The sequence below is a fragment of the Plectropomus leopardus genome, chromosome 3 (assembly GCF_026936395.1).
Source record: "Plectropomus leopardus strain MGB_pleo_1.0 chromosome 3, ASM2693639v1, whole genome shotgun sequence".
NCBI classification, from domain to species: Eukaryota; Metazoa; Chordata; class Actinopteri; order Perciformes; family Serranidae; genus Plectropomus; species Plectropomus leopardus.
Genome location: NC_142178.1, coordinates 7057886 through 7085774, shown reverse-complemented (window position 1 = coordinate 7085774; position 27889 = coordinate 7057886). Strand labels below are relative to the sequence as shown.

Genomic DNA, 27889 nt, shown 5'->3' with positions numbered 1-27889 from the left:
GAGAAAGCTCAATGCCAGAGTGGACAGCTTGATGGTAACAAAGCTGTGGTGGATGGCGATGCAGTAGACCCGCATGCGGTGAAGCGCTCTTTTTCTTTCTGCACCGCAAACACACTACAAGCCAAACACACACGGAGTAACTAGTTAGAGAAATGATAATGAGAAGTGGCCGCAGGCTTTTGCCTTTAATTGCTCCCTGTAAGAGAAAGTGATTTATGGACAGCAGGGCTGCAGCAAATTACATACATACTGCAATAACTGTTTAGCGGGCCAGGCGTGCCGATGGACGGCGTGGACGGTAGTTCCGCCAGCATCCACGGGGGGGCCGGCAGCAGACTGCAGCAGTGTGAAGAGGAGAAGGGAGAGAGAGAGGGACCGCATAGTGCCGATCAGATGACCTCGCTGCTGCAGTTAATGTTCTCTGGCGCTCAGACACAAGGCTAAGGCTCTCCCTCATACCGCGGGGCTGCTGTACTACAAGCTATTGTGGTGGTAGGGGTGGTGTTGTGTGTGTGTGCAGGAGGGGAAAGTGGTGCTTGTGTTCAGGGGAGAGAGGGTGCACGACACAGAGGAGGTATACGTTACTAAAGCAGTGCTCGATTGCTGTAATCCTCTCTTTCTTTCTTCTCTTTGTCCCACTCTCTTGCCCCCATCCTCGCTTTATTTTGCCCCCTCTTTTTCGACTGCCGCACTTGCCCCCCTTTCTCTCTACCTCGTGCCCCCCTTTCCCTCTCCTCCCCTCTCTCCCTGTATCTCCCTTGCTCCCTCTCTTCTTTCTCTCTCTGCAGTGCAGCACAGTGATTATCATTCCTCTCACAGAGTCAGGCCTGATAGTCAGATACTGCTGAGCACCCTTCTACATCACCTGCTTCTAGAGGGAGCAATGGAGAGAGAGAGAGAGACAGAAGGAAGGGTAGGAAAGAAGAGAAGGAGGAGGGGTGGACTGCAGAAGAAGAAGGATGAAAGGGGAAAGAGGAGAGGAAAGGGGAAATGAGAGACGGGAGAGTGAACGAGGGGTGAGAGGAAGCAGAGAAATATGGGAGGAGGTGGGGGGAAGAAAGCTGAAGCATGGAGAAGGGAGGATTGCTTTTACTGCAGAGGTGGCCCCGCTGCAACATACACGCTGCATAGTTAGAAATGCACCCACCTGAAGGTGTGAGCATAAGCAGAGCAGGTGTGCCTAATGTGTGTATTGGCTGGTATCTGCATGGAAGCTGCCGCGACTGTTTGTGTTGTGGTAACGAGGCGCCTTTGCTCATCAACATCTGCGAGTCAGACAGCTGAAGAAATGCTGCTCATATTGCTTAACCCCCCCAAGCTGAGTTTCAACCTGCTCCAAACCATTTTCTGCATTCTGCAAATACCACCACAGACCACCCTCTCTTCTCTTGTAGAGCGTTCTTTGTCTCTTCACACAGTCTGTGGTTAGTTTTACAAGTCTGTCCCTTTCTTCTTGGAGTATTTGTACCCCGCCACACATGCTGATTAAGAGTCGTTTTTTTCCTTCCATTATCCATTTCTCAGTTGCTTTATTCATCATGTCACCCTCTGTCTCCCGACACTTGTCTTTACCTGTCTACTTGACCCTAATGGGTACATATAAACAGGACGTCTGCTCTTTTCAGCATGGCCTCGGGACACCGCATTCCAACACTGCACACGTCACCCCATGTTACACACAGCACCGGATTTTCAACACAGTTTTAGATCAGTTCTATATTTAAATAACCAGTGTAAATATATCATCGTCAAAATGAATTGTTAACACGTCTGTCCTGTTCACACACACAGCCCCTGCGAGATGCTTTCTGTCAGCATATTTTACCGTTTCCCCTCGCCTGCCTTTGATGCATAACTTAACAGTCGACAGCAAAGGGTTTCAAAGGATTCTCAGGCAGAGATTTTTGAGTAGATGTAACCTAAGAACAGAGACATCTGACCAGTTAACTCAATTGCTTAGTCAAAGTTTAGTTAAAGTAATTGGCCTCATTGGTATTGTGATAAATCACAGAGGAACAGCAGTGGGGGGAAAAAAGTGTTTGTGTAGATGAGATAAAAAAAAAAAAAACAGCCAAGATATTCATGAGATTTTTCACCACTGAAGTTCACACTTTAGGTGCGTGTAAAAAAATGCTGTTAAAAATGGAGACATCTGGAGTGGATGTGAGAATCTGAATGGTAACACAATTAAAATGCTGGAAAACAATTGTAAAGAGGCATGGAAAATCATTTTTTTTAAAGTCCTGGGTCTTCAACAGGGGGGCTGCAGGGTGTCCCAAAATAATTGTCTGGTGATTTAAGTTTTATTTTAAGTTGGGTTTTTTTTCTTTGTTTTTATGTCTAAAAATACGCACATTATCCAACATATTTTAGCAGATCTAAATTGGCTAATTATTTTTCAAAAAGCCATTTAATTTACAGTACATAATTTTTATGATGGGCTACTTTTACCCATGACTAATGCTAAGTTGCTGCGCAATACCTGTCCAAGCCAGCGAGGCAAACTAGTTGGCTAACAGTTACTTAAAAGTGAAGCATATTGGCCAATAGACCGCTCCAGGGATGACGTTTTTCTGTCTGGCAAATGCAAATGTTGTAAATAAATAAATGTCGCCTTGGTTCCCTCATCAAAAAGTCTATGGGAATTTTCCATTGGATTATGGATTATTGGAGATAATAAGCACTGTGGCAAACATACATTTATAATACTTATATGTTTTGGTCAGCAAGATAATCTTTGCAAATGAACACTACTTTTATGATATTTGAAGCCTAAATGCAAAGAAGTAAAAAGCTAAAGCGTTGGTTTAATCGAAGCTCTGTCATCTTATGTTGTCACTATTTAGCAACTGCCTTTTTTAAAACATGTAAAAGCTTCAAAATTTATGAATATGGTATTCACCGCCATATTTTATGTCGTGGAACAAAAGAAGAGAGTCTGTTTTGCTTTTGTTAACAACAGACCTTCTAGCATTTAATCAAAAACCCATTTGAAAATCCAATTGACTTTGGGATGATTGACTTAGGACTTATGACGTGTATTATTTTAAGTGTATTGACATTCTTTTTAGCCACAAGGAGAGGCTGTAGCTCAGGAGGTAGAGTGGGTTGTGCACTAATCAGAAAGTTATTGGTTCAATCCACAGTTCCTCCAGTCAAGTATCGTTGGGCTAGATACTGAAGCCCAAATTGCTCCCAATGGCTGTGCAGTCATGTATTAATATTGGGGAAAAAAATTAGTAGCAGATGGCGCCTAGGCCACCAGTTATTAATGTATGTGTGAATGGGTGAATGTGACTTGTAGTGTGAGGGCCCTTTTAGTGGTCCAACAACTAGAGAAGCGCTATACAAGTGCAGGTCCATTACTGCAATGGATTGTTTTTGCAGCTTTTTAAGCAAGAGATTCTTAAATAATGTCCACCCCAGAAACAAATCAATCTAATAAAATGCCAATTATTATTATTCTAAGAGCTTTGTATTGTAAGCACCATAAAAGAGTATTTTTATACATGGCACCTTAGGCTGCTCTACATGTTATTCCAGGCCCAGTTTCATATGCAACTTAATTTTTTACAATATTAGTCGTAGGGGGTCCCTGCTCTTCCTCTTTGTCAGCTAAGGGGGGCCGAAAAAATTGAAACCCCTGTTTAAGATTAAATGCAGGCAATGAAACATGTCATCAGAAGAGCCACTTTCCCTTTGTATATACAGATTAGACAATAGTGTGCAATCAATCCATGTAGTTAGTGTTGCCACACAAAGCATCTTTACATGGCAGTTCAATCATGCAAAGTGGCAGCATTCCCGTCTTTAAACTGCTCAACAATTTGAATAGAAAAACAGTCGATACAAACACATTATTTTCCAATAATATTTGAATAATAACAAACTCGTAGTTTACTTATTCATTGCAACACTCACTCCACACTAAGCACATCTACATTTGCCGGCTGCATTAGCACAACACAATTTCTAAAACAAGAGAGCAGAGGCAAAGGTCATTTTGACTGATCAGCATTCCAGATATGAAGTCTGGGACTATACCCATGTGGTGTCAACAGAGGCATATTAGTTTTCACTGTGTGTTGTGGTAGCAGAGTGCAATATCACCTTACATATTCTGCACAGTTATAGCTGTAATATGCAGAAGACTTGACATTTTATCAGCTCAATTATTTTTAGGTAGTAAATGAGCTATCGCATTCTAAGAAACAGGATGGGGCGACATAATTTGATGATATAAATAGTGATGTTAGACTGTTACATTGATCATGCATTGCAGATCAGATATCTGCTTGTCCAGCAGAGATTTCCTCAAAGCTACATCAACATATTCTAAAAGTGTTGTCACTTTTTTTTGTAGTAATTATTTGCTGAAACTATATCTTGGGTTTTAATGCCAGGGTTGTTTTAAACATTCAATAGGTCATCCTGCCAACTAGAGCTGTCAAGACTCTTCATGAATTCCATAAGTCTGGCCTTTAATTGAGATGTTGAGTATCCCATGAGGGTCACACAGTCCTATTTCTGGCATGAAAATAATCACATTTAGAAATATTGACGCTTGGCATTAAATATCATGCACCCACAGGCTGAAATCACCACTGACGGACAACTGGCAGGGATATTAGCACGCAAAGCTACACCCCTCAGTCAACGTTAGGAAAATTCCAGGTGTCTGGAGGGAGTGATTACAAATTGGTTGTCAGGTGTCTGCTTGATTGACATTTGGCTCGCAAAACTGTCCAACGTCTGCCTGCCTCAACACAAAAACATAGCCATTACAAAGAAAAGTTTTTTTTCTCCCTTTTCCCACCTCCAGTTGCTCATTTCAGCACAGAAGGGAATGCAAACATGTGGCATCATGGAGGGAAGCAAGCGGAATGCCAGATGAAGAAAATATAAAAGCCTGATCCATCACTGGTGATGCCGGCCGATGTGCATCAGAATAGCTAACAGCATCGTAACTGATGAACGTTTGTGAAATATTAGAAAATAGCATCCCTCATTCTCAGTCATTAAAAGGTTGGAATTCTTTCTACCACAGTCTGATACATTTTTAATAAAGAAAAGCAAGCAGGCAAGAAAACCCACATATTTTATGTAATTAAAATCTAAGAGCTGTTTAGTCCAAATGTAATTATTGAACAGCCTCTGTCAACTAATTTAGATACATCCACTCTATCAAATATCAATTCAGTAGCAAAAAGCTATCACACACTGTCAGTGGATATTGATCATAAACAAATGTTGGTGTCAGCGCCTAAATAAGCTGTATCAGTCAAATGTCAATAGTATTTTGGGGTAGAAATTGAATGTTATGAATTCGCTTGGTCTGTATTTAGTATGGTTAATGTTGACTGTAAGGGGCATGTTGTGGTATATCTAAAATGGGATATGTTGGTCTGTGCACTATAGACAGTTATGGATTATGCATGACATCCTCCCTCTGCTTGCATGCAACATGACTTTAGTGAATGGTTCAACAGATAAGTGCCAGCAGTGGGAGTCTCCAATCAGAGCATTGGTATGACCAAAATACTTGTTATGTACTAAAGAGGAACCAAACAATGCAATGTATATGGAACAAACAGGGCTGTTCTCATCCATGTATTGCACTATAATTCATTTATAACGTATGAATTGCGAGCCAGGTGGCTGTGAACACATGACCTATGTAATGCAGGCTGTCGTCCATCATATGACACTCACAAGCAAGCGCGCACACACACACCAATTCATACGTAAACAGGTCTTTACTACTTACTGGGGACCACACTCTTCCTATTATTTTTAAGGACACCCATTCTCATTTTCAGGACCTCAACAGCAGCTTGGTTGATGGTTGATGGCCCTTGGCCTCTCATACCAATGCAAGAGGCATCCTATAGTGTCTGTATGAGACTCCAACATAAACCCATAACGTAGCAGAAAGAGCACGTTAGCAAGTAGTGGTGGTCAGGTCATACAAACATAGGACTTTCACCCAGGAGATCCAACTCCCATGTGAAACCAAAAGTCAATGTTTTGTTTTTTAAGTTATGTTAAGTATGCAACATGACAATATCCTATCATGATTTTTTTTCCTAAACGCAATCTAACCAGTAGGGGCACTAATATATAAGATATCATGTAAATTGTGTGCATAGGTTTTCATAAGATAGCATAATAACTGTTGTATGAGGATACCTTGAACAAACTAATAAATAATAGAATCAGCCATTACACAGTGACTCTTCACCGAACCTCGATGATGTCAAAAATGAATGAGACTGAGCAGGCAGCCAAAGGGAAATGTGGCTTTAGTTCTACAGCCATATTTGTATTTTTGGTTTATGCATAAGCCACATCCTGTCAGTCAATTCATTATGCAGATCAGAGTGTACCAGGGCATAGACAAACATGAACACACTCACATCCACATGGGCTCACACATGCACAAATAGTCAGATGTGCAGATGTTGCACATGCACACGTGCACACATGTGTTGAATATGCAGACACATGTAACGAGAAGAGAGGGAGACTGTTAATTAACTAGAGCTCGTTAATTCTCTTTGAACCGACAGCAAGGAGGTTTACACACTAATTACCTTGATGACTGAGCCAACCTGTGCACGCACACACACATGCACGTCCTTACACTACAAGTGCGCGCACACACACACACACGTGTGTGTGTCTTTTCATAGGCTGACATAACACATCTTGCAGGCTTTGAAAGTCTCACACTCATACACAGCCGTTAAAAAAACACAAACATAAAGGTGCGAAGTCTCACTCATACGCATAAGCATATGCACACACACGCGTGCGCCACAACACACTCTTGCCCTGAAATGAAAGCTATATTAGGAATTCTTTTTTTCACAGTGTGTTCAGAGCTGCAAAATTCAGATGGTTAAGTTTATTCCAAGTTCAGACCCATCATGCATTTGTTTGATTCATACCTTTCTGCCAGAAATAACTTCACAGTAACTCCCATACTGTATTAAGATACTTGTACAGTACAGTTGCATTACATGCACACACACACACACACCCACTCAAACACTCTCTGCCTTGCAAATGAGTGAAGCTCCCATGTCAGTATTGAACTGTAATGGCCCGTGTCAGATTAAGGGGAAGGTTTTTTATGTCCTCCGTCAAACTCAATTAATATTCCATCAGGCATGAATTCATAGGCCACACTGGACCTTAGCCAATTCATCCGTATGTGTCTGTGTTCAGAAGTGTGTGTGTGCTCACACGTATGAGCACGTGTCCACATTCAGCAGATATTTCGGATATTCAGTAATCTGGCTTTATTGGAAATGCTCAGCCAAATAATAGAAGGCATGCACACGGACAAACATGCTTTGTGAGTCAGGTTGGAAAACATCGAGGGGCACTTGGTTGCAAAGAGGGTTTTTTTGGGGGGGGGGGGGTTGTTTTTTTTTAGAGGAAGGTAGAAGCTCCTAAACAAAGAGGGAATATAAATCATTTAAGGTGTGAGCAAAGAAGACAGAGATTTAAAAAGCTTTTAAAAAATCCAAATTGATGGGAAATGTTTGAATGAGTATTGAGTAGTAGAGGCAGAACTAAAAGAAAAGTGAGACAACAATGATATGAGGCCAAGGGGACAGGGCCAGAATGTGTAGACTGCACAATTAGTAAAATTTAATGACTAAAACATGCCAAAATATGGGATTTGGCAAAAGAATACTAGACAGAGATACTAGAGCAAAAGACTTTAGAGAGAGAGAAGACGGAGGATGAGAGGAAAAAGGGGGAAAGGGGGTTAGGGAGTGTCGGGGAGTTATGGGTCAATAAAGCCTGCTGTGGGGAAGAGGAGAGGGACTCATAACGAGGTCAAGGACACATCATCGATCGCCACATCATAAAGATGACGGGCAAGAGAAGAAGGGACGGGGGTGGGGGGAGTGAGAGGGAGGAAGAGAGAAAAGAGGGAGAGTTACAGCTGTGAAAAGCAGAGCTGACTGCAGGATCATCCAAAGGAAGAGAGGAAAGAGGAGAGAAACAGAAAATAAAATTATCAGGATGAAAGAACGAAAGGGGGCAGCTCTGGCCAGAAAGAGGGTTAGGGGGAAATTGAATTAGATGGAATCGTGGCTGAACAGATGAATTCGGTGAGAGAACATACACACACACACACAGAGCAACCAGCAGGCTTCCAATAGTAGTAACTCTCTTTTTCTGTCAATCAAGTCCAGCCCTGTGGCACAGGCTGGATTTCTGCATTTATATAGTAATCCTGTAGTCACAGTTTGGGCTCTCATGTATTATCATTGCATTTGAGTCAGAGTTAAACATCCATTGTTCAAAAATATAAATACACAGTGATGTTTGAAAAGACGGCTTTTGGCAGGGTCTTGCCATCATCAGGACCAGAGCTGCAACAGTGAACTTATTAGTCGTCAACTACAAAATTAATTGCCAGCAAATTTCACAAAGGATTAATTGGATTGAGTAAGTTTTTAAGAAAAAGCTTTTAAAAAAATCTCTGATTCTAGCTTCTCAAATGTGGATATTTTCTGAATTCTTTAAACTGACTATCTTTGAGAAAGTCATTGTGGAGTTTGTGAAACACTGATTAATTGACAATGAATATAGTCCAGTGCAATCCTAATAAGGACAATATTTAAATCCATCCAATAGGCTGCTAGGCCTAATACTAAATGAGAATCCTTTCAGCCTGAGCTGTAATTTGTGTTTTGAGCCTAATTAACAAATGACTAAGACAATCAGTCTGGTAAACATTATACCTGCTTAGCATCACCATGTTAGCTTTGTCTTTATGAGCATGTTAGCATGCTGACACTTGAGTTAGTGTCAAAGCACCACTGTGCCAAAGTACAGATTCACAGAGCTGATAGCATAGCTGTAACCTCTTGTTTAACACTTACTGCTGCTCTGATTTTTCCAGAATCCCCAAAGACTCTTCTAGCCATGTGGATTAAAATATATATATATAGTTGCACAATATGACATCTATTCATTCTTAACATGTTTCTCAGGTTGTGTAGCCTATTTACCATTCCAGGTTGCTAAAAAGTCCACATCCTTGTTGTTTAAATAAATCAAGCAAAATATGAATGTGATTTTGTAAACATAAAATACTGGAAAGTAGCATCAATGCATATCAGTATAACTGAAAGTGAATTTTAATTTTGGTTCACAGTGTTAAAGTTGATTAAGAAGATACATATTTCATTTCCAGTGGTGCTTTGCCAATGTTCTGATGACTCATTATTCCAATTGGATCAAAACACCATATGTCTGAAAGCCCAGTATCTCATAAACAAATTTGTATTACTTAAAAATAGCCACGCATTCTCCCAGACAGAAGCACATTGTATTATTTTTCAAAATGACATCATCGGACATTCCTACTATCAATTCATGACCCACCCTGTTCTGCCTGTTATTGGTTTACTCTGATATTCCTACCCTAACCTTAACCAGTCTTAATCCCCATGCCCAAATCTAACAAACTCAACTAATAAAGGTAACATGTACCAGTCAAAAAGAGACATAGTAAGGCAAGTCTTGCCTTCCTAATAATAACAAGGTCCGATGACATCATGCTGCGTAATAAATAGCCATGTGCTTCTGTTTGGGAGGCGATTAGCAAAGGCAGTATTGCCTTACTCAGCGTCTGATTGGCTTACCTTGACATTCTTACCTTACCCGAACCAGTCCTACTCATCTTGCTTAAATCTGACCAATCCAAAAAACAAAGATACACATACTAGCTAATCACTGGTAGAATAGTGTGGATCATTCCTTCTCTATCCTAGGATTTGCAAATTTGTGTTTGGGAGAGTAGTATATAGGCTAAATGGCTCGTCAGACCAATTGGCTTTTGTTTTCAGTATAACAAGCTGATGTACAACTGGGCTTTTGGTCCAATGCAATATTTTTCAGACTATTGGGGCTTCGAAATCAGTCCCCTTTCCAGCTACTGTCATTGTTTTGATCGGGAAAAAAGAGGCACAACTCCGGAAATGGGATGAAAATTATAGAATATCCTTTCCTCCAGATGGTTAGAAGAGATGGCTGGAGAGCAAACATTTGTAGAGAAATAATCTCTCTTGTGTCAGAAATAATTATCATTGTACACCATTATTATCATGAAATAATTATTCTGTTATTGTGAAAAAAAAAAATTTTTTGCCATGATGAGATGTTATTATGCTATGATCCTAAGAAAACAGTTTTGACAGCCTGTTGAGTCAAGAAATAGAGAAATTAGTTGTGATGTCGACATCACTGATTTTTTTTTTTTTTAAGTGTATTGGGGTAGCTCAAACAATTAACTTCTTTCTCATTGCAGAGAATCCAAAATTATCTTTACTCGTGCCCTCTCTGGCCGTCTTTACTCAGCCTTTTATGCATGTTCACCCACTTTTTCTTCTCCGTGCCGTCGCCCCTGGTCTGAAGGAGTTGAAAAGAGGTTGGACCGCTTCGTCTAAACTAATGCTCTAAAAATACACTGCTCTCTCTGTGGAGAGTTAAGTTGAAGCCACTGAGATTCCAAGAACTGCTCCTTTTCCATTAGAATCTAATATCTTGTCCTCCTCCTCAGTCTTGCTTGTGCTCACAATCTCGGCTGTCTGAGTCACTTTCTCTCATCCCTTTTTCATCTAAGCCTTGTCAAGAAATGGCGGAAGAAACAAGTGCTCCGTTAATTTCCCCCCCTCCTGCTTAATTAACTTTGCTTGTGTTCCTCTCTCCTCTTGTCTTGCATGTTCATTAGGTGAAATGTTCAAATGCTCCTGTCTCTTTTGGTGTTTGGAAGAAGAAGAATTGGTTCAGTTCGGGCTTTCATGCCAGCCGTCCATCCGTTTCCCTCCAGATTATCCCGAGGCGACGTTCCGAGCTGAAGTTTTTACCGCCTTAATCTGCGTCTCCCCTCTGTTCCACTCACTTCCTCGCTGTACGCCGCGCGATTCAAAGCAGATCTAAATTGAAAGGGTTATAATTTTGCGAGCAGATAAATGAGTATGAGAGGAGATAGGAGGGGTGTTGTATAGAAACGGGCTTCCTGGTGCAGAGTGATCCCTCCAGGCCAGACGGAGTCATTTAACTCCCTCTGATATTCTCTCAGCATGGACTTATTACAGTCTTTTTTTTCCCTCTCCAAAGTGAAAACTGGTCTTCTAACTAGACTGGGGTGATTTGTGTGGTGAAGTCACAGCAGGTGTGATGCTCAGTTTGAGTGAATGATGTGATTCGTTACTGAATCACCACCGCTTCCACTGCAGGACTCGGAGATTTGTCAGTAGTGGTAGATGGCCTGGTGGTCTGTGTTCACGGTGATGGGTGCGGCTTGTTTTTCTGAGGCACATGGTTACATTCAAAGCTTTCACAAAATGTTATTGTTCAGATCCCAATTACTTTAACATAGCGGTTTCTTAAAGGAAGACTTTATTGCCCACAAAATGACAATTTGTAAATCAGCTGTTCACAACGAGTTACCTTGAATTCAAGATATAACTTTGTTTTTTCTTGGATGAAACCACAGGGAATGAAGAATAAAATAAAAAGAAGTAAATACGGACCGCATTTAAAAACAGCAAAACTATATCAAAACATCCGTTTACAAATTCTCACAGAATTTATGCGACACATTTTAAGTCTTATTTATCCACTTCTATGAGCAGTACTTCCCAAACACATGCATTTTCGCTAAAACATTACGATTTAAACCACATCAGTGCAAACGGTCTCATACGTGCCTGTGCACATGTGCGTTTGAACTCTGCTCAGATCTCATTTGTATAGGGAATAAGGAAATGTTTTATATTGTAATGTTTTGTGTTGTAATGTTTTAGGGAAAATGTGTTTTGAGCATACAGCGGGATAAATGAGACTTGGATTACACTGCACAAATTGTGTGCATAGGTGTGGATTTGGGGATGTGGACGCAACCCTTTTAATATTTTAAACATGGGCATTTGTCCCCAGAAAAGCCACAAACTGGAAAAAAAATTCACCAGAATGCGGGAAGTTAAGTGATTGATGTTCAAAGTTTTCAGGCAGAGGACTCCCAAACCCCCAACTTAACATGTCCCTCCCAGTGTTGAAACAAAACCCACACCATTGGCTGTGTGACAGTTTGTAAATGGATGTTTTGACATTGTTTTTCTATTGTTCAATACAGACCCCACTGACTTCAACTAACAAAGAATGTTCACATTTTGTGGATTCTGTGTTCACCATGGAGGCATTCAAGAAAAACAGTGTTTTCTTTAAGAATTTAAGCTATTACAAAGTGATTAATTGATATATAAATTGTCATTATTCAGTTGAGGTATTCATTTATGGGTAAACGATAAAACATGATAAACAATGATAAAACAGTTTACCAATCAAGAGAGCTCAAAGGATAAGACTAACAACTTTCTTTATTTTTGTTGTTGTTAACAAATCAAATGAAAAGACTAAAACCAACAATGCATTAATCCGTCTCAGTAGTTTCCAACTTTCCCACCCTGTCTGTGGCACTCAGCCGAAAGCCCATTTGTTCCTTCTGAAGATGCAGATCTTTAAAAACAGGTCATAAATATAAAGTATTTTCAGTGTTTTATAAAGATTAGATTATTTCCTAAAATAGCCAGACTCTGTAGCCTAGTTTCAGCAAAATTTACTCAAAACAGGAGTAAATAGTGTTGTTGTTGTTGGGTACTTTGCAGATTAACACACATCTGTTTAGTAAGTATTTAAACACAGTAGTTGGGATTGACTTAAAATAGACCACCGTGTCCATGTTATTTTTTATGAAGGAATGTGTCATTGATTGCAATGGTATGGCTAGGTGTTTTAACTGACAATATGGGGTTTTATCAGGATTTGGATATGCAGTCAAGACTTGGTAATAACATCAGTGCATTGTTGGTTTTGTTTTTTCAGTGGGATTTGTTGACAGTAATACAAACAGACTATCACAACTCTTTTTTTTTCATCTTTCACTTATTGTAATAGAGCACACAGTCAGTGTTTTTGAGAATGGACTCTATTACCCAGCTGCTGCTACTGGGCGCCATTCCAGACGAAAAATAAGTGTCTCCGGGCGGGCCAGAGGTTTGTAAACATCAGCCGTGTCCAGCAGCATTAATCTAAACTGGGATTAAAAGCCAACTGAAAACTTTGAAAGACCTCCATGATTGGTTGATGACTATTACCCTGCATTGTAGCAGCTAAGCTTATAATCAAGTCGAACACGATCAGATAATCTCAATATGTCTTTGCAGACCCCTGCCCACCAGCCTAATCCCCAGATTTAGAATCTCAGATTAGGAATGCAGGATGATTAATCCCATATTGTGTGTGTATGTTCCCCGCAGGGGACCCTTCGCCGGGTGACCTTCTCGGTGGTGAGCCAGCCCCAGGATGGCGGTTGCTATGACAGTGGCCTGGAGGACTCAGAGACGCCGAGCAGCAAGAGTTCATCAGGGCCGCGGCTGGGTGCCCTGCCGCTGCCCGAAGAAGGCTACGAACGGACCACACCGGAGGGCAGTGTAGGAGAGGAGGAGCACGTGGAGAATGGTTAGAGCAACCACACACACACACACACACACACACACACACACACACACACACACACACAGAAATCATGCAATAAACAGCCAAAACAATTCACTGAAATCATTCAGTTGTTTATTTGTGGTCAAGAGGCTACCAGATACATTTGCTTTCTAATGTCTCTTATGTCTCTCAAGGCTTCATGGGCTGTATTCTCTGAATGCCTTAGACATGTTTTGATTATACACTCACCTTCAATCACACGTATACAACCACACACACAGTCAAACAATTTGAAACCTTGACTTGCTGTCAAGATTTGAAGCTTTTTTCTCTCTTTTACAGAGTAAAGCAATTGTCCTGTGTGTGCATGCATGTGTCGAACATATGTTTGTGTGACAGCTTGTGTGTTATGTGAAGAGCTTTTTTGAAAAGCTAATGTGCGGCAGTGTGCCGTGCCAGAAGCTCGTCTGTGGCCTTGCCGCCAGTCAGCAGCCCAAATCTTCCCTTTCACCAATGAAATTATGTTTTTACCTTTTTTCAACTGGGTCTTTGTCAAGGATGGAGAGAAGCAAAGAAAAAAAGGTCTTTTATTCTATCTCTCTTTTTATATGGCCAAGCCAGTGTGTGCAAGACTATGGCAACACACCAAGGTCACAGTGACCTTGGTGACCAACTAGTCTTCTGGGGTTAAATTCTGCTTTTTTCCCTGATTTGTGAAGTCTTAAAGATGTTTGTGGAGTTTAATATGTTTTCTTCACGGTCAGATGGAGAGAGGGATTGAACAGAAAATTCATTGTGTTGGTTATAATTATACTGTATAATGATGTGCTTGTTTGGTTTCACATGAATTTGCTGCTGCTTTTGCTGCTGCTGCCGCTGCTGCTGTACATAAGCAACCAAAGTGGAATGAGTTTGCAGAGTAAGACAGAAATATTTAATATCTTGTGTTTAATTCAAGTAAAATCAGTGGATAAATTTGTTTTCGGTTGCTCATTGGATGCGCATGGAATGTATTACTTTACCTACACTCATATTAATAAAGGCGCCAACTAGAACCATTTGCACTTCTTAGGCTTGTCCAATTAGGGGAACCCTATTTGGCTCCTTTGAACCCTTTGAGATGGTTCAAAATAGAACTAAACATACCTGGAACCATCTGTGAAAGGTTCCAACCAGAACCTGAGGTTTTACAGAGAATACTTCTATAGTGTAATGGTTTCACCCATAACCTCTCTTACCCCTTTCCCACCAAATTAGATCTGATTCTTGAATTGGTTCTGTTCAGGATCTTTGGTTCTATCTGGTGAATCACTCTGCATTTACACTTTTTTTGCACAGAACCATTGTAATCTAGGAAGTGCTATCACCGGAGGGTAAACAAGCATGAACCAACTATTAATAAGTCCACTGCATGCTCTTTTTTTGCTGACGATTTCTTACGTGACTTTTCTATTGTTGCCCTCTCCATCCTCTCTTTCTAACTAAAGAATATAGCATGCCCTCTGAGGTTGTCATGGTTCACACTTCAGGTCAAGAAAAACGTGATTTTTCAGTTCCAACTGAGAAGCAATTTTCATGTTCTTAACCAATTTATTTTTTGTCAAAATGCCCTGAACAGTTTGGAATTAGATGCTGTAACCACAGCAGATTCAGTTCCATGGGGGTATTTGGGAGTTCTATCCAGAACCTTTCCACCTTCAAAGCATGCCAACAAGACCCCACCCAGGAAATCCTACTGCAAAACCTTTTATATTCCAATGGGTGTCATCTTGAATCCACCCAAAGGGGCTCCAAAACAAGTAATTGACATTACCTATAAATCTCTCTTCCACTAATCATAGTTTTAGATTAACAGGTTAGCCTGGGACCAATGCTACCGCACTCAGCAGCCTAAGACTTTATGAGGCTCCTAACGGGGTGTAGCTTATGTGGTCCAGCATAACTAACAACAATCATAGTTCACAATCACAGGTTAAGAGGGTGGAGATTTCATGGAATCACTACTAGTCCAGCCTTTAGATAACGCCAAGTATTGGGTACCCATGAAAATAAAAAAAGAACTGGTCAGACCGCATGGTATTTTATGGCATGAAATTATGGTAAAGGATGCAGCTACATTTAAAAACACAATTTGAAACATGGGCAAACATTTGAATATTTTAGGGAGGGTATCTTTTAACACCCATTCTTTTAGCGATCCGCAAAAAACTTTTCCAAAAAGGGTTCTTTGAATGAAAGGGGTTCTTAGTGAAGCTCTTACAAAGAACCACTGGAGAACCATTTCTTTAAAAAAGGGTTCTCAAAGAATAATTTCCTCAAAAATGTTTTTTTTCAGAAGCAAATGGTTCTGGGTAGAACCCTAGCCGTTCAGGAAGAACCCTTTTGGAACCCCTTTTTCTCAGAGTGTATGCGCAACATGACTGAACAAGTTCAGTAATTGATAGGAGAGTCACAGTAACTCATCTATCATCGTTATTTTTCCTGTCTCCATTGAACACCATGTCAGTATTGATTCATAAATGACTAGTTTACATAGATAATAACCAGAGCCTTTGACACTTGCCTTTGTAGGACATCAGCATCAGCATCTCTGGTGGCCTCACTAACCTTTTGAACTAACACTCGTTGCACTTATTCATCCTCTTGCATGTAAAGAAATTTAGATTTGTCACTCAAATTTCTGACAATCATCTTTAGTTTGGCTTCGATGGTTGTTTGTTCTGACCTCACCTTTCACCTTTCATGTAATGCTGAGCACAGCTCAGATTTTTTTAAGCATTATTTTGAAGTCAGCAGTTTTCATTTTGCTCTAACAGCATTTTTCTTGCTTTCTTGCTTCCTTCAAATTACATCCTCTCCCTTATAACCTTTGTCCCCTGTTTTTTAACCAATTTTTCTTTCTCCTGATTTCCTCAATGTTTAACTCATCTCTTTCTCTTTGTACTTTACCCGACTGCTTTCCTTATGCTTTTGTAGTTGTCCAGGGTTCTCACAGTTATGATATTCCTGGGGTAAAATGGAAAAAACTGTTTTCCAGGCCTGTGGTTAGGATTCACCAAATGTTTTGGGAAAGATATGAATTTGCATTGTTTTGGCTTTTGTTTAAAATACGTTACACAAAAATCTTTTCTAGTAATACTAATTTAAAAATCTAGTGCTTTGCTGTGTGACTGTTGAAACATCATTATTTTAATGTGATACACATTAGGCTTCCATTAACCCTCAAATTGCACAAATTGAAATTACAAATATAAAATACACCTAAGAAACTCCCAAAAAACTCCCATTCATTCGGAAGTTTTAAATCCACAATTCCTCTGTGAAATCGTGGACTTTCGGCTCCCAGAAATCCCTCATACGTGGTCGCTCTCATGTAGAAGGGGCTTGCTTTTTCATTATCACTCACATAACATGCAAACTTCGCCTCAATGTAAATAATGACGGCTAGTGTGGTGGCTGCAATAAAACTAAACCTGCTAATGTTGTGAACATCCATCACCATGCTTCTTGGAATATTATTGCAAGAGGACAAGTTGCATAACATCACTCAGTGGAAATACAAACATCTTGCAACTGTGTTTTATGGACATTTTGAAAATATTGCTTAATTTTTGCACAAATCTGTTATGGAAACCTGCCAGTTGACCAGACTGGCATTGCATCATTGCCAAAGCTCAGTCCCCTCTTTGCAGAGAGAGACGTGCCGTCACATCAGGACAGAATCAAGAAAATGCAGAAGACCCGTTCTGCAGTGGGTTAACCGAGGTTTTCACACTGAGATTTGAGGCACATGAGATACATGAATACTCACTGGCTGTGTGGTAAATCACTAAATGAGCCGTTGTCAGTTACTACTGATGGATAGCTAACTTTAGTTTGAGTGGGAGGCTGCTGCAGTAAGTTAATGTCATACAGTAGCTGCATCAAACCATCATCTCCAACTAAATATCAGCTTGTAGATCAAACTGGGGGCTATAACAGGTTGGTTATTTACAGACCGAGAGCTGATGATTCGACCAAGTATACATTTGTGATTGAATCACCAGGTATTGCGATCCGCACAGCGTTACATGAAATATCCGCCCACTGGGTTGAGTCATTGATCTACTTGTAAAGGGTAATCCTGAGGGAGCACCACGGCGATCAACCTGAATTTATTTTATTATTTATCTTACACAAGATTGTGCGCTTTAAAGTCATTTGCTGCACAAAAGAGATCAGTGCAGAGGTGCTTGTGCATTGTAGCAACGCCCACTTTCCCATCATGCCTTGATCTGGACTGAGTTGTTTTAAGTTTGCATTTAAGTTTTCTGTTTTGTAAATGCAAATGTCATTTTGTTGTCAGCATTTAAAGTGTGTCTGTTCAGAACATGGTGGTTATTGCTGGTTATTGTCATCTTTGTGTAAATTTATAGTTTACATCACAAGTGAGGTGCCTGCTACTTTTCATATCAGCTATTTGCCGCCATTTTGAGTTCCACAACATTATTTCGCTGACATTTGTTGTAAATGCCCTTCAATTCTGCTGGTCCTGTGTTTGATGAGTGTTGCTATCACTGTAGAGTTTTGTTAGTGCAGTGGTTAGGAAGTGGTGAAGTGATATTTTTAGTGAAGAGGAAGGTGTGTTTTCATGCAGATTTGAGCGCATTCTAAATGTCTTGCTGACCATTTAGATTGCTTGGCCGGAACAACTTGTATAACAGTTATTAAACATGTTTACAAAACAAACACTTTTAAGCATACATAATGCATACAAACATGTCAAAAGTATAATCCAAACACATGTCAAATCGCATTGACATCTATATAGTCTCAATATCCAAAACTGTCATCACATATTGCTGCTTTGTAGTGAACCTCCACGTCTCAATATTAAGCTCTAGGTATCTTTCTGAGTGTGCTGGCTACATTCTGGGATGCTACTACTGTGCTGATGTCAACAAATGCACATGTTGAGATTACACTGAATGTAGTTATGTTTAGGCAACAACAGCACATGATAACCAATGCCAGAACGTCAACCAACACACATGCTGGCATGGGTGGTTTGAGCGACAAAGTCACAGATGGTTAGGGTTAGGAGGCACATGGGTAGGTGTAGGAAAAAAACATCACTCCTGCATGAAAGTCCGGCATTTGTTGGATCTATCGTTCTTTTTATTACATCTGTACTGGCAGCGTTTCAACCTCATGCGCACACTACAGGTTCTGTCCAGCTGCGTTTGCAAGTGAGGCCACCCATGCACATACCCGGCGTACCTGTGTTTAAAACTGCAATCAGTTCTGGCCATGGTCTCACCAGACGCCATCCAGTGGTGTTTCATATGCACACGAAAACCTTTTGGCATTGTGCTCATACACCAAAAGCACTGATAAAGAGGCACTATTTAACAAGTTTGGATCGATAACGATCTTAAAGATCTGGTTTTCTATCCCCAAAAAGGGGCATGGTCGAATTTTGTGAAGTTACCATATGTGCCAGTCAGGTCAGTGGGTTTATGCAGTTGGTGGTGGGAATGTCTAACAAGCATGTAATGTTAACACTCACCACCAGTTTATCCAGTTCAGTCAGGACCACTTAGTGAAGAAAAACATTTCTTAGCACCTTTTAGATTTAGCTTATTGCAGTTATTAATATTTGGCAATATGGCTCTGTTCTGGGGACCCCCTGCCCTTCCACGTGCTCACGTGGAAAGCGTTAAACAGGAACAGCACACGTTCCTGAGGCAGGGAGAGCAGCAGCAGCAAAAAGAAAAGAACAAGGTTTCTCCTCCTCCATGGCAAATAGAGGCTCAGCATGTCTGGCTTGAGGTTGCCTTTTCAAGTTACACCTCATGGAAGACACAGGACAAAAGCAGTATTTCTTTTTTTCAGATAGCAGAATTGTTGTTCCTTCTTTGGCCCTATCAGTCATTGAATGCTTAAGGAAAATAGAAAAAATAGTGTGCATTAATCTTAACATCGGGTGTGGTGAGGTCTTGGAAGGATTGAAACTTCCCTGCGTGAAGTGGATTCACCACCTCTGAGAAACCCATAAAAGGGCGTGAAAAACACAGTTTCTAATAACAAATTACAATAGGACCAACAGAATTCATTTCCTTCACCAGTGCTTTCCCCACAAAAGACAGGCAATAACCACGGGGTATACTCCATGAGTGCATAAGAAGAAACATAGGTTGGCAATGATAGCAGTTCTTTTGGCCATACATAGCAAACCACTGATTCTTGAAAACCCCTAAAACCAACGAAAGGGGCAGCATCCATATAAAGCCGAAAAGCAGGAGAGGACCCAAGAGCGCCATCACAAAGGAAAGGAACACTCACTACTAGTTTATCCAGTTTATGACTGTATCTATGTATAGACCCACCCATTTTAAAATTCTTGAATAAAGTCATGGAAATGGGGTTAAGTATTATGGAAAAGTTTTCAAAATGTGTTGCATTGTCTCTTCTCAGGGTGTCCCGGTGATTAGGACACACACTGTATAATTGCAGCATTCCCAGTTTGATTCTGGTTGTGTATGTTGGTTTCATGTGGTACCTCTCCCCATATCTCCTGTCCATGTCTTTAGTGAAGACTATCCAATAAAGGTAGCAAAAATCATACATTTTCTTCTCTTTTTTTCCCTCTTCTATCTCTCTATCCAGACGCCAGACAGCTGCCAGACGTGGCTTTGACAGGAAAGTGTACCAGAGAGTGCGATGAGTTCGGCCACTCTGACACTTGCTGGATGCCCGTCCGCCCCTCACCTCGCCAGCGTCAGCGCCACGGCAGCGATCCCCCACGGCTCTCCACCTTTGCCCCCGGAGACGATAATAACAATCTCCGTGGCAACGACCATGAGAGTGACAGCGAGAGTGCCGGCAGTGCGGGGAGCTCAGAACCCGGGGTGGTCGTCGGTGGTGAAGGTCAGAGATTACCCTTAGCCAACGGAGATCCTCTCGGCACCCTGGGCAGTGGAGACCGCAACAGGAACATGGGCGATCACAACCGGAACCTCCTGAACCGCAAGATGACTTCGGCATCCTATGACACGTTTAGCAGCGCTGGCTTCGGGAGGCGCCAGCAGGAGGAGGAAGGAGGAGAAGGCCAGAACCCTCCAGAGGTCATACCACTGACGCGGACAGGAGGGGACTACAAGACCACGTCCTGCCTCACGTTGTCACGCCGAGAGGTCTACCTGTGACGGCCTCGCAACAGAGAAGTCATCCCCACGCCGCTCCCTTCTCTGAAAATCAGGGAGGGCTAAGACTTTACTGGAAAGTCGTCAGTTTGGAAGGCCTTTTAATATACCCACGAAGATGTGAATATGTCAGAAAAGATGTTTTCCAAAATATCAAATTGGAACTTTTGGATTCTGACTATTATTTATAGGCACCTAAGCAAGGGGCGGATCGACTGTTCGGAGAGCCCTGACCAGGAGTACTTTCTAAAATAAAGAAGTCTTTTTTAACTACTAGCAGAAGTTACCCACAGGCAAATATCCTATTATGTCCATGTGGAGGAGGACAACTTCATCTCTTCTTCTTTTTACCTGAATCCAATGCATGCCTGACCCCCCTGCCATGGAGGGATCTGAGTGAAGAAGAGAGAGACTGAGTAAATCCTGATGCTATAAATGCCTCGGTGCATGTTAAAACTTTCACCGAGGCTCCAGCAGGCAAGATTTGGACTCAACTGGTGAAACATCTGCTGAAAAAATAACCCCACAGAGGTCTTATCCGGTCGAAAATAGATGAAAAGAAGTTAACGGGTCTTTGATTGAGTTCTTTGGATCTAATTCAAACCAATCAAACTTTGTAATGCCTAATCGACTCTATCGTAACACAAGACGGGGATATTAACCGATCAGATCCCGTGAGAATCTTAACAAGTCGTGAACAGAGTATCAAAGTACTGACAAAAGTGCGGCCACTGTACAGTTACACGGTAGAAAAAAATGTGCTGATCTCTAAAATCAGGTATCTTTGAAAACAAGAACAAACTGCAACAATGTGAATACACTTTTGTTTTTTTGTTTTTTTACAGTAATCAACTGTAATTCAGAACGCAAGGTTCTCATAGAGTGTCCGTAGTGCCACAGAATTCCGGTGTGTGTGAAAATACGTGTTTATTATTTTTGCCTTCACACCCAGTCTGTATGTATATATCGTATGTGTGTATTTGCCGAGACGGCGGCGTTATCTCGCCACTGCCGTTTTAATGTAGACTGAGGTGCTGAGTTCACCACAGTATCCTAACAGTGTTCATGTATCATAAATGTTCTTTCGCACACACACACACACACACACACACACACACACATACTCACATGCACGCACAGACTTAAGCATGTAAACACAAACTCATACAGTGCATTTACAGAATGTGAACATGCGTAGAGCCACACTTTATGACATGATGCGGTGGCCGTGTAACATAACGTATATAATAACTTGCATTAACTTTCATACACACAAACACACACACACACATACAGCAAAAGTAAAGACACAAAACCATGTTAAGATGTGCGCAATCCATATGCACTATGTGTGTATGTGTTCTTAATCATCATTTTTTAACATATTGCCTCTCATTGAACTAGCTGTAGCATTTTGCCTGCTCCCCCTTCAGCCAGTATTTAAACATGAAATGTATTTAAATAATAATTACTCATTTCTCTGACTGATGGCTCCATTAAAGAGAATTTCAGACATTTCATCTATGTAATGATAGACAATGTGGGATTATGGGATGTTCTGCATACTGTAAGTATAGAAAAACCAAATTTCTGTAAGAAAAAAACTGCATGAACGAAAGATAATGCTAACTTTTTGTCTTTTTTAAAACCACACGCCTTTTTTGGATACCACGCCTATTTGGATAAATCTGTATTATATGTGTGTGCGTAAGGGGAGATGGAGATAATGACGGCAGCAAGGGAGTCAGTGGATTTAATTGTTCCTTCTTTATTGTGGAGCAAGTTTTTGGGGGGTTAACCTTGGGACTTTTTCTCTCCCGAGTTGGCACGAAAGGGTGCCACAGGCTGTAACAAAAAAAAAGAACACAATGTAGTGGGAGCGCAGAGTTTTGCTGCAACCCCCCGTTTTCACCGCGCAGTGCCGACCTGAACACGCCCATGCTGCTGTGCTGAACTGCGCAGATAACAGACTCCTTCACATTTGTCCTTCCCAGCAGCTACCGCACGACTCCAGACACACTCTGCTGCACTGGGCTGAAGAGTGGGTGTGGATCGAGGCCAGCACATCTTAATTCCCATCATCAGTGTGTGGTTCAGTGGTGTGATAGGGATAATAGGGTTAGGTCGTCCCTGTGGTCTTAATGAGTTTCCTTTCTCCTCTCTTCTCCTCCCTTGATCTGCACTGATCTCATTAATGTCTGGATTGGCGAATGTAACACTGCTGGAAATTGCCAGTAAGTGTGTCTCTTCATTTTTTTTTGGCTTGTTTTGGACGAGATGAGGCGAGGGAGGCATGCTTGTTAAAGGCAATTCTAGTTCCTCGATTCTGGTAGAATGAAGAGCAACACTCAGGTAAGATGTGCGACAAAACTTGTTGACTTGTGGTGTTTTGGCCACACACAAACCCCACACACTGTTGCTGCTTGACTGTCCCCTCGCTGGAAGGTAACTCAAGGTGAGAACACGGTAGAGTCCTGTGCTTTCATTTTTACAATAGCTATCATCTGGAGAAATGGGTGTGCTCCATGTGTGTGATTCCGCTTTGTATACCTGTATATACCTTCAACTTTACAATTCTGACTGACTCCCTCTAGCTTGTTTTAGGCCACTGATGTACTTACTCCCTTAAGCCTTCATTACCCCCAAATCCCCAACATGGCTGTTTACTGAGCTCTGTTATTGATGGACTGTGCTGTGGACGTAACCAAACGCATGGAGTTAATCTGTTCATGGATGGTTAAAAAGGGATTGGTGAAAACAATCACTTAAAGACACAAGGACACAAGCTCTTTCTCTGGGAGAAAGACTAGCGTGTCTCAATCCCTTTGGACACCGGACAGGTCTTGAAGTTATGGAATGAGACTCTTGACACAGCCCTGCCTCTTCAAAGTGGCAGATGTTTTCTTCAAACTGCTGTTTTATGGCAGCATCATCATGGCACCTTTCAAACCCTCCCGTCCAGATTTAAAAGGAACTCGCTGTACATGAATCTGTGTGGGTGTGTATCTTTTTTTATACTGCACGTTTAAAAAACCTGAATATCTTTCAGTCTACTGCAAAACAGAGAGGGGAGACAGACAGAGACGAGCGTTGACCATCACCCACTAATCGAGACATTTTTAAGACACTTGAGTGCACATCATGTACCTGTCATCCCCCTCGTGCTGTTACCCCCCTTATAGCCATGTACAGATAAAACTACACTGTAGAACAGACAACTGGAAACTGTAACAGACAATGGCATGCCTAAGGTCTTCGAATCTGCACTAGAGAAAAAAAAGAAAAAAAAAACGGTTATTTTTTATTTTCCTCTTCTTTGTTTTCTTTTCTTACGGGGGCTGGCTCTGTTTTTTTGCTGCTCCCTTCCTGTAATTACATAATGAACTAATTGCATTTGCTATGACGAGGAAGAGGAGGAGCTGTCGACGAATAGTTTGGTATGAAGATGAATCATGTAAAAGTTTGACTTTGACATTAAAAACTTCAAACACTCTTGCTTGTCTGTGAACTTTTGGAAAAAAAATCCCACAATAACTACCTAGCTGCCAATGAACATTAATTTGACATCATAAAGTCGTTGGACTCTTACGTCAGACAGATGTTATGTTTTAGTTTGACAGAAAATCAGGTTCACAACATTTTCAATGTCTAGCGACGTTAAAATTTTAGGATGTGTGAACATTAACATTATGACATTTTCCAGACGCTGGATTTTGTTCTCAATATGTTATGACTAAATGTAGTCATTCTACATCATGAGAGGTTTGAAAGACTTTAGGTATTGGTTACATGACAACACAACTTAAAACCTACAAAATATTGATGTCGTCTGTATTAAGTATTCTACATCGAGTTGACTTTGGGAGTAGACATTGTCCTGACATCGAATTCACCTGATGTAACACACTGAATTCAACCAATTATCAAGGTCTAATAATGTTGGTGGCAAGCCGAGTATGAGATACACAGTAGTCTGGGATCTCATAACTCAAAAATACATATTTGCCTCAAGAACATTAGCTTGATATAACAAAAGCTGTTGCGTTGCTCACAATTGAATTTTTGGTACCACTTTATGACAAGGCACCCTTTACAATGGGTTTACAATGTGTAAATTATGGTTAATAAACATTAACTCATGTTTTATAGAACTGTTAAATGCTACTAAATGAACTTTTTAAGGTTGTAAGGTCATAGAAAATCATTTTTTGATTACTTACCTTCTAAGGAAGGATTGCAGACGTCCGTACCAACTTAATTCATTGACAACTCGTGCAAGCCTGACGCCAACAACTTTTCAAGCTACTTCACTGAACCAGTGTTAAAATAAAATTATTATTTTACCTCAGTTTCTGCCATTCCAATGATCTCAATCATTTGCTGTGAAGTGTTCACATTATCGTAAGTTTTTAGTCTTGAGACAGCAAATACTGAAGTTCAATGACGTGGTCATTGTCAACAACCAATAGTTGTGCTCTCTCCAACACCAAACAGGAAGCAGCAGACAAGGAAGACAGTACACATGAAAGGGGCCCCTGGGAGGTGCAAGGATGTGAACAAGTCTCTTGGATGGTAGAAAAGGAGAAGAAATTGGTGGAGTTGTGGAGTGAACAAGAGATTAGTGTTAAATTTGACCTGGATCCAAACCACCAGCTAGCTCTCATTTTAGTGAGATATCTTAACTTTTGAAATAGTTCACCTATCATTCCCAGTGTCTTATCACAGTAAAATAGCACTATTAACCAACAGAGGTTGATAGTGAGTTGACAAGCGAGCGTGAAAATCCAAAATGTAAAGTTTGCACTCAAATAACAGTTCTTCTTTATGGACAATACTGAAGCTAAAATGATAGGAATACTTCCAGCATAAGCTGCCTTTAATTTTGTGTCTGGAGACATAGTCATGTAAGATATTGTTAAGATGTCACATTTCCTAAAACCAGTTTGGTGTTTTATTTTCTAACTAGGAGCAGAATGGAAAATAATCTCAAAAGGAATCTAATGTAGCTTTACAAACACTGACTTGATAAGATCCCTTTGCTAAATCTTAGAGTGTGTCACTAAGCACTTACATTCTTTTTAGATGTGATAGGGTGTTTGACTTTAGTCTTTTAAGTCTTTTTAAAGGCCTCTAGTATATGGTAGGCAATGACATTTACAACTGCAATCTTGATAAAAAGCTGTAGAAGCTCTTTAGAAATGACTGACATTAATAATTGCAGGTGACTGACTGGCTTTTGCTGATAGCTCATGAGAACATGAAAACGTTTGACCTTTTATTCATACCTCACCAACAATTACAACCTACAGGGTGCCTTGTCAGAAAGTGGTACTATACTGCATGGCAGCAGTCTCTGCTCACTTATTCACTTCTTCAGCCTTTTGATTGTTGATGTCCACACTTCCGTGACAACTGAGCAAACTTCATCTGCCACAGAAGACCATGTGACTGAGGGGACTTTGAACAGCGATCATATTGACGTCTTCTGTTTCTAAGGTCAAGAACAAACAAATTTTTAAACAGATTTCATGAACCAAAATCCCTCCATTAAGAAGAATGATGCCTTGATGCTCTTATTTAATGTGTAGTGTCAATTGGTGGCAAGCTGAAAATGCCAGCTGAATAAAATATATTTTGAAAATCATTAAAAATGTGGCACAATCCATCAGCTTTATCTTTGAAAGGTGAATTCTCTTAACTAGATCCAACTGCAAAAAAAAAAAAAATGTAGAGGGCAATTTGGACTTAGACTTATCAGAAAATGCTTCTGAGGTGTTAACTGCTGCAAAGATTAGTGTGAAGGACTCAAAATGTCAAAAAAGTCCCGCAATCTGTATTCCCTGTTGTCCAGTATGCAACACTGACACCATGTGGTCATGAATAAGTATTTCTTCAGTTTTCTGGCAGTGCACGTGGTCTTCTCATGTTGTAAGCAGTTCTCCTTTGTTTCAAATTCATTTCAGTCAGAGTGAAGGACAGAATGAGAAAAGCAGAAGGACAGGAAATGAGTATATCTAAATATAGTTCAGTAACTGCAACTAGTTTTCAGGAGCTATAAATACATTTCTTTGCATGTTCAGTTAAAGGCTACTTCTTTCGAGTCGACAGCTGGAAGATCCACCTGCCACTTTAATTTATAGCAACGTGGAGAATTTACGAGTAGAAGGTTTTTCATATTTCACCATTTATGTCATATCAGATATAACAATGGATAATAGGTGCATGATGCATTTAGTGTAGGTGCAATTCAGAAGTGTAAGTGTGAGAAAAAGTGAGGGAGCTGTGGCCGCCTGGATGATTAAGATGTTATATGCATTAAGATATGAAAGGCTAATAAGCAGGGTAATCATTTATTCCCATATATGTACAGCAAAAAACACCATTACAAATAATATCAACCAGGGACGTAATAGAATATTTAACATCAGGGGTTAGCATTTTTAGTAGGCACCTTCTGAGATCCAAACCTTTGGGAAAGTCTGCAAGGAATTCCCCTGAGGGTCAATTTTTGTAATCTTAACAGCCAATCTGATCATTTTAGAGCATTTTGAAACAAAAATCTCAGATCAGAGGTTTCAAAGTTTTGACAACTCAGGGCTATTTTAGGGAGCAAGCAGGACCACACAGGAAAAGTTCACACATTGACTTTTTTTGCAATTTTTTTCCTCACATTATACTACAACATATTTAACGACTGTTCCATTACATAGTATATTATGACGTTTCTATTTTTTTTTAATGTTATACTAACACTAACCCTAACCCAGACAATGGTTGAACCTACCAATAGCCGAGGTTACGGCAATGCCACTTGCACAAACCAGAACTGCAGTGCACCGTATATAAGTAATAATAGTATTGTTATAATAATGATAATTTGTTAAATTCATTTGTGATTATGATTACATTTGCAAATTATTTTTTCAGACAATGGTGCTTGGTTGACTTACAGGCTGTCCTAATGCACTGTATGCTTTCCTAAGAAAGATAATGCACCAAAATTTTGAGATATCAAAAGTAATCATGAGCAGGTGATTCCTGTAGAACCCATGTACTTTGAAATTCTGCGATCACATGACCAACAGGAAGGAGGAAGGCTGGACTTTCCTCTGGAAGTTTCCTTAGAACAAAGTTGTTTGAACCATGTGAACTTTGAGTCACTTTTAAGGTACGTC

At 40.5% G+C, this 27889-nt stretch overlaps 1 protein-coding gene across 1 annotated transcript in view; it reads left to right on the top strand.

The window, feature by feature from the left end:
- The window catches only part of pcdh7a (protocadherin 7a), a 57340-nt gene extending 33134 nt beyond the window's left edge, over nt 1-24206 (top strand). Inside the window, exons 4-5 of the mRNA XM_042485206.2 lie at nt 13350-13551; nt 20179-24206. Of these exons, the coding sequence (XP_042341140.2) occupies nt 13350-13551; nt 20179-20717 (741 nt within the window). The 3' untranslated portion in view covers nt 20718-24206. The remainder of the gene's footprint in view (nt 1-13349; nt 13552-20178) is intronic.
- Nucleotides 24207-27889: the final 3683 nt, after the last annotated feature.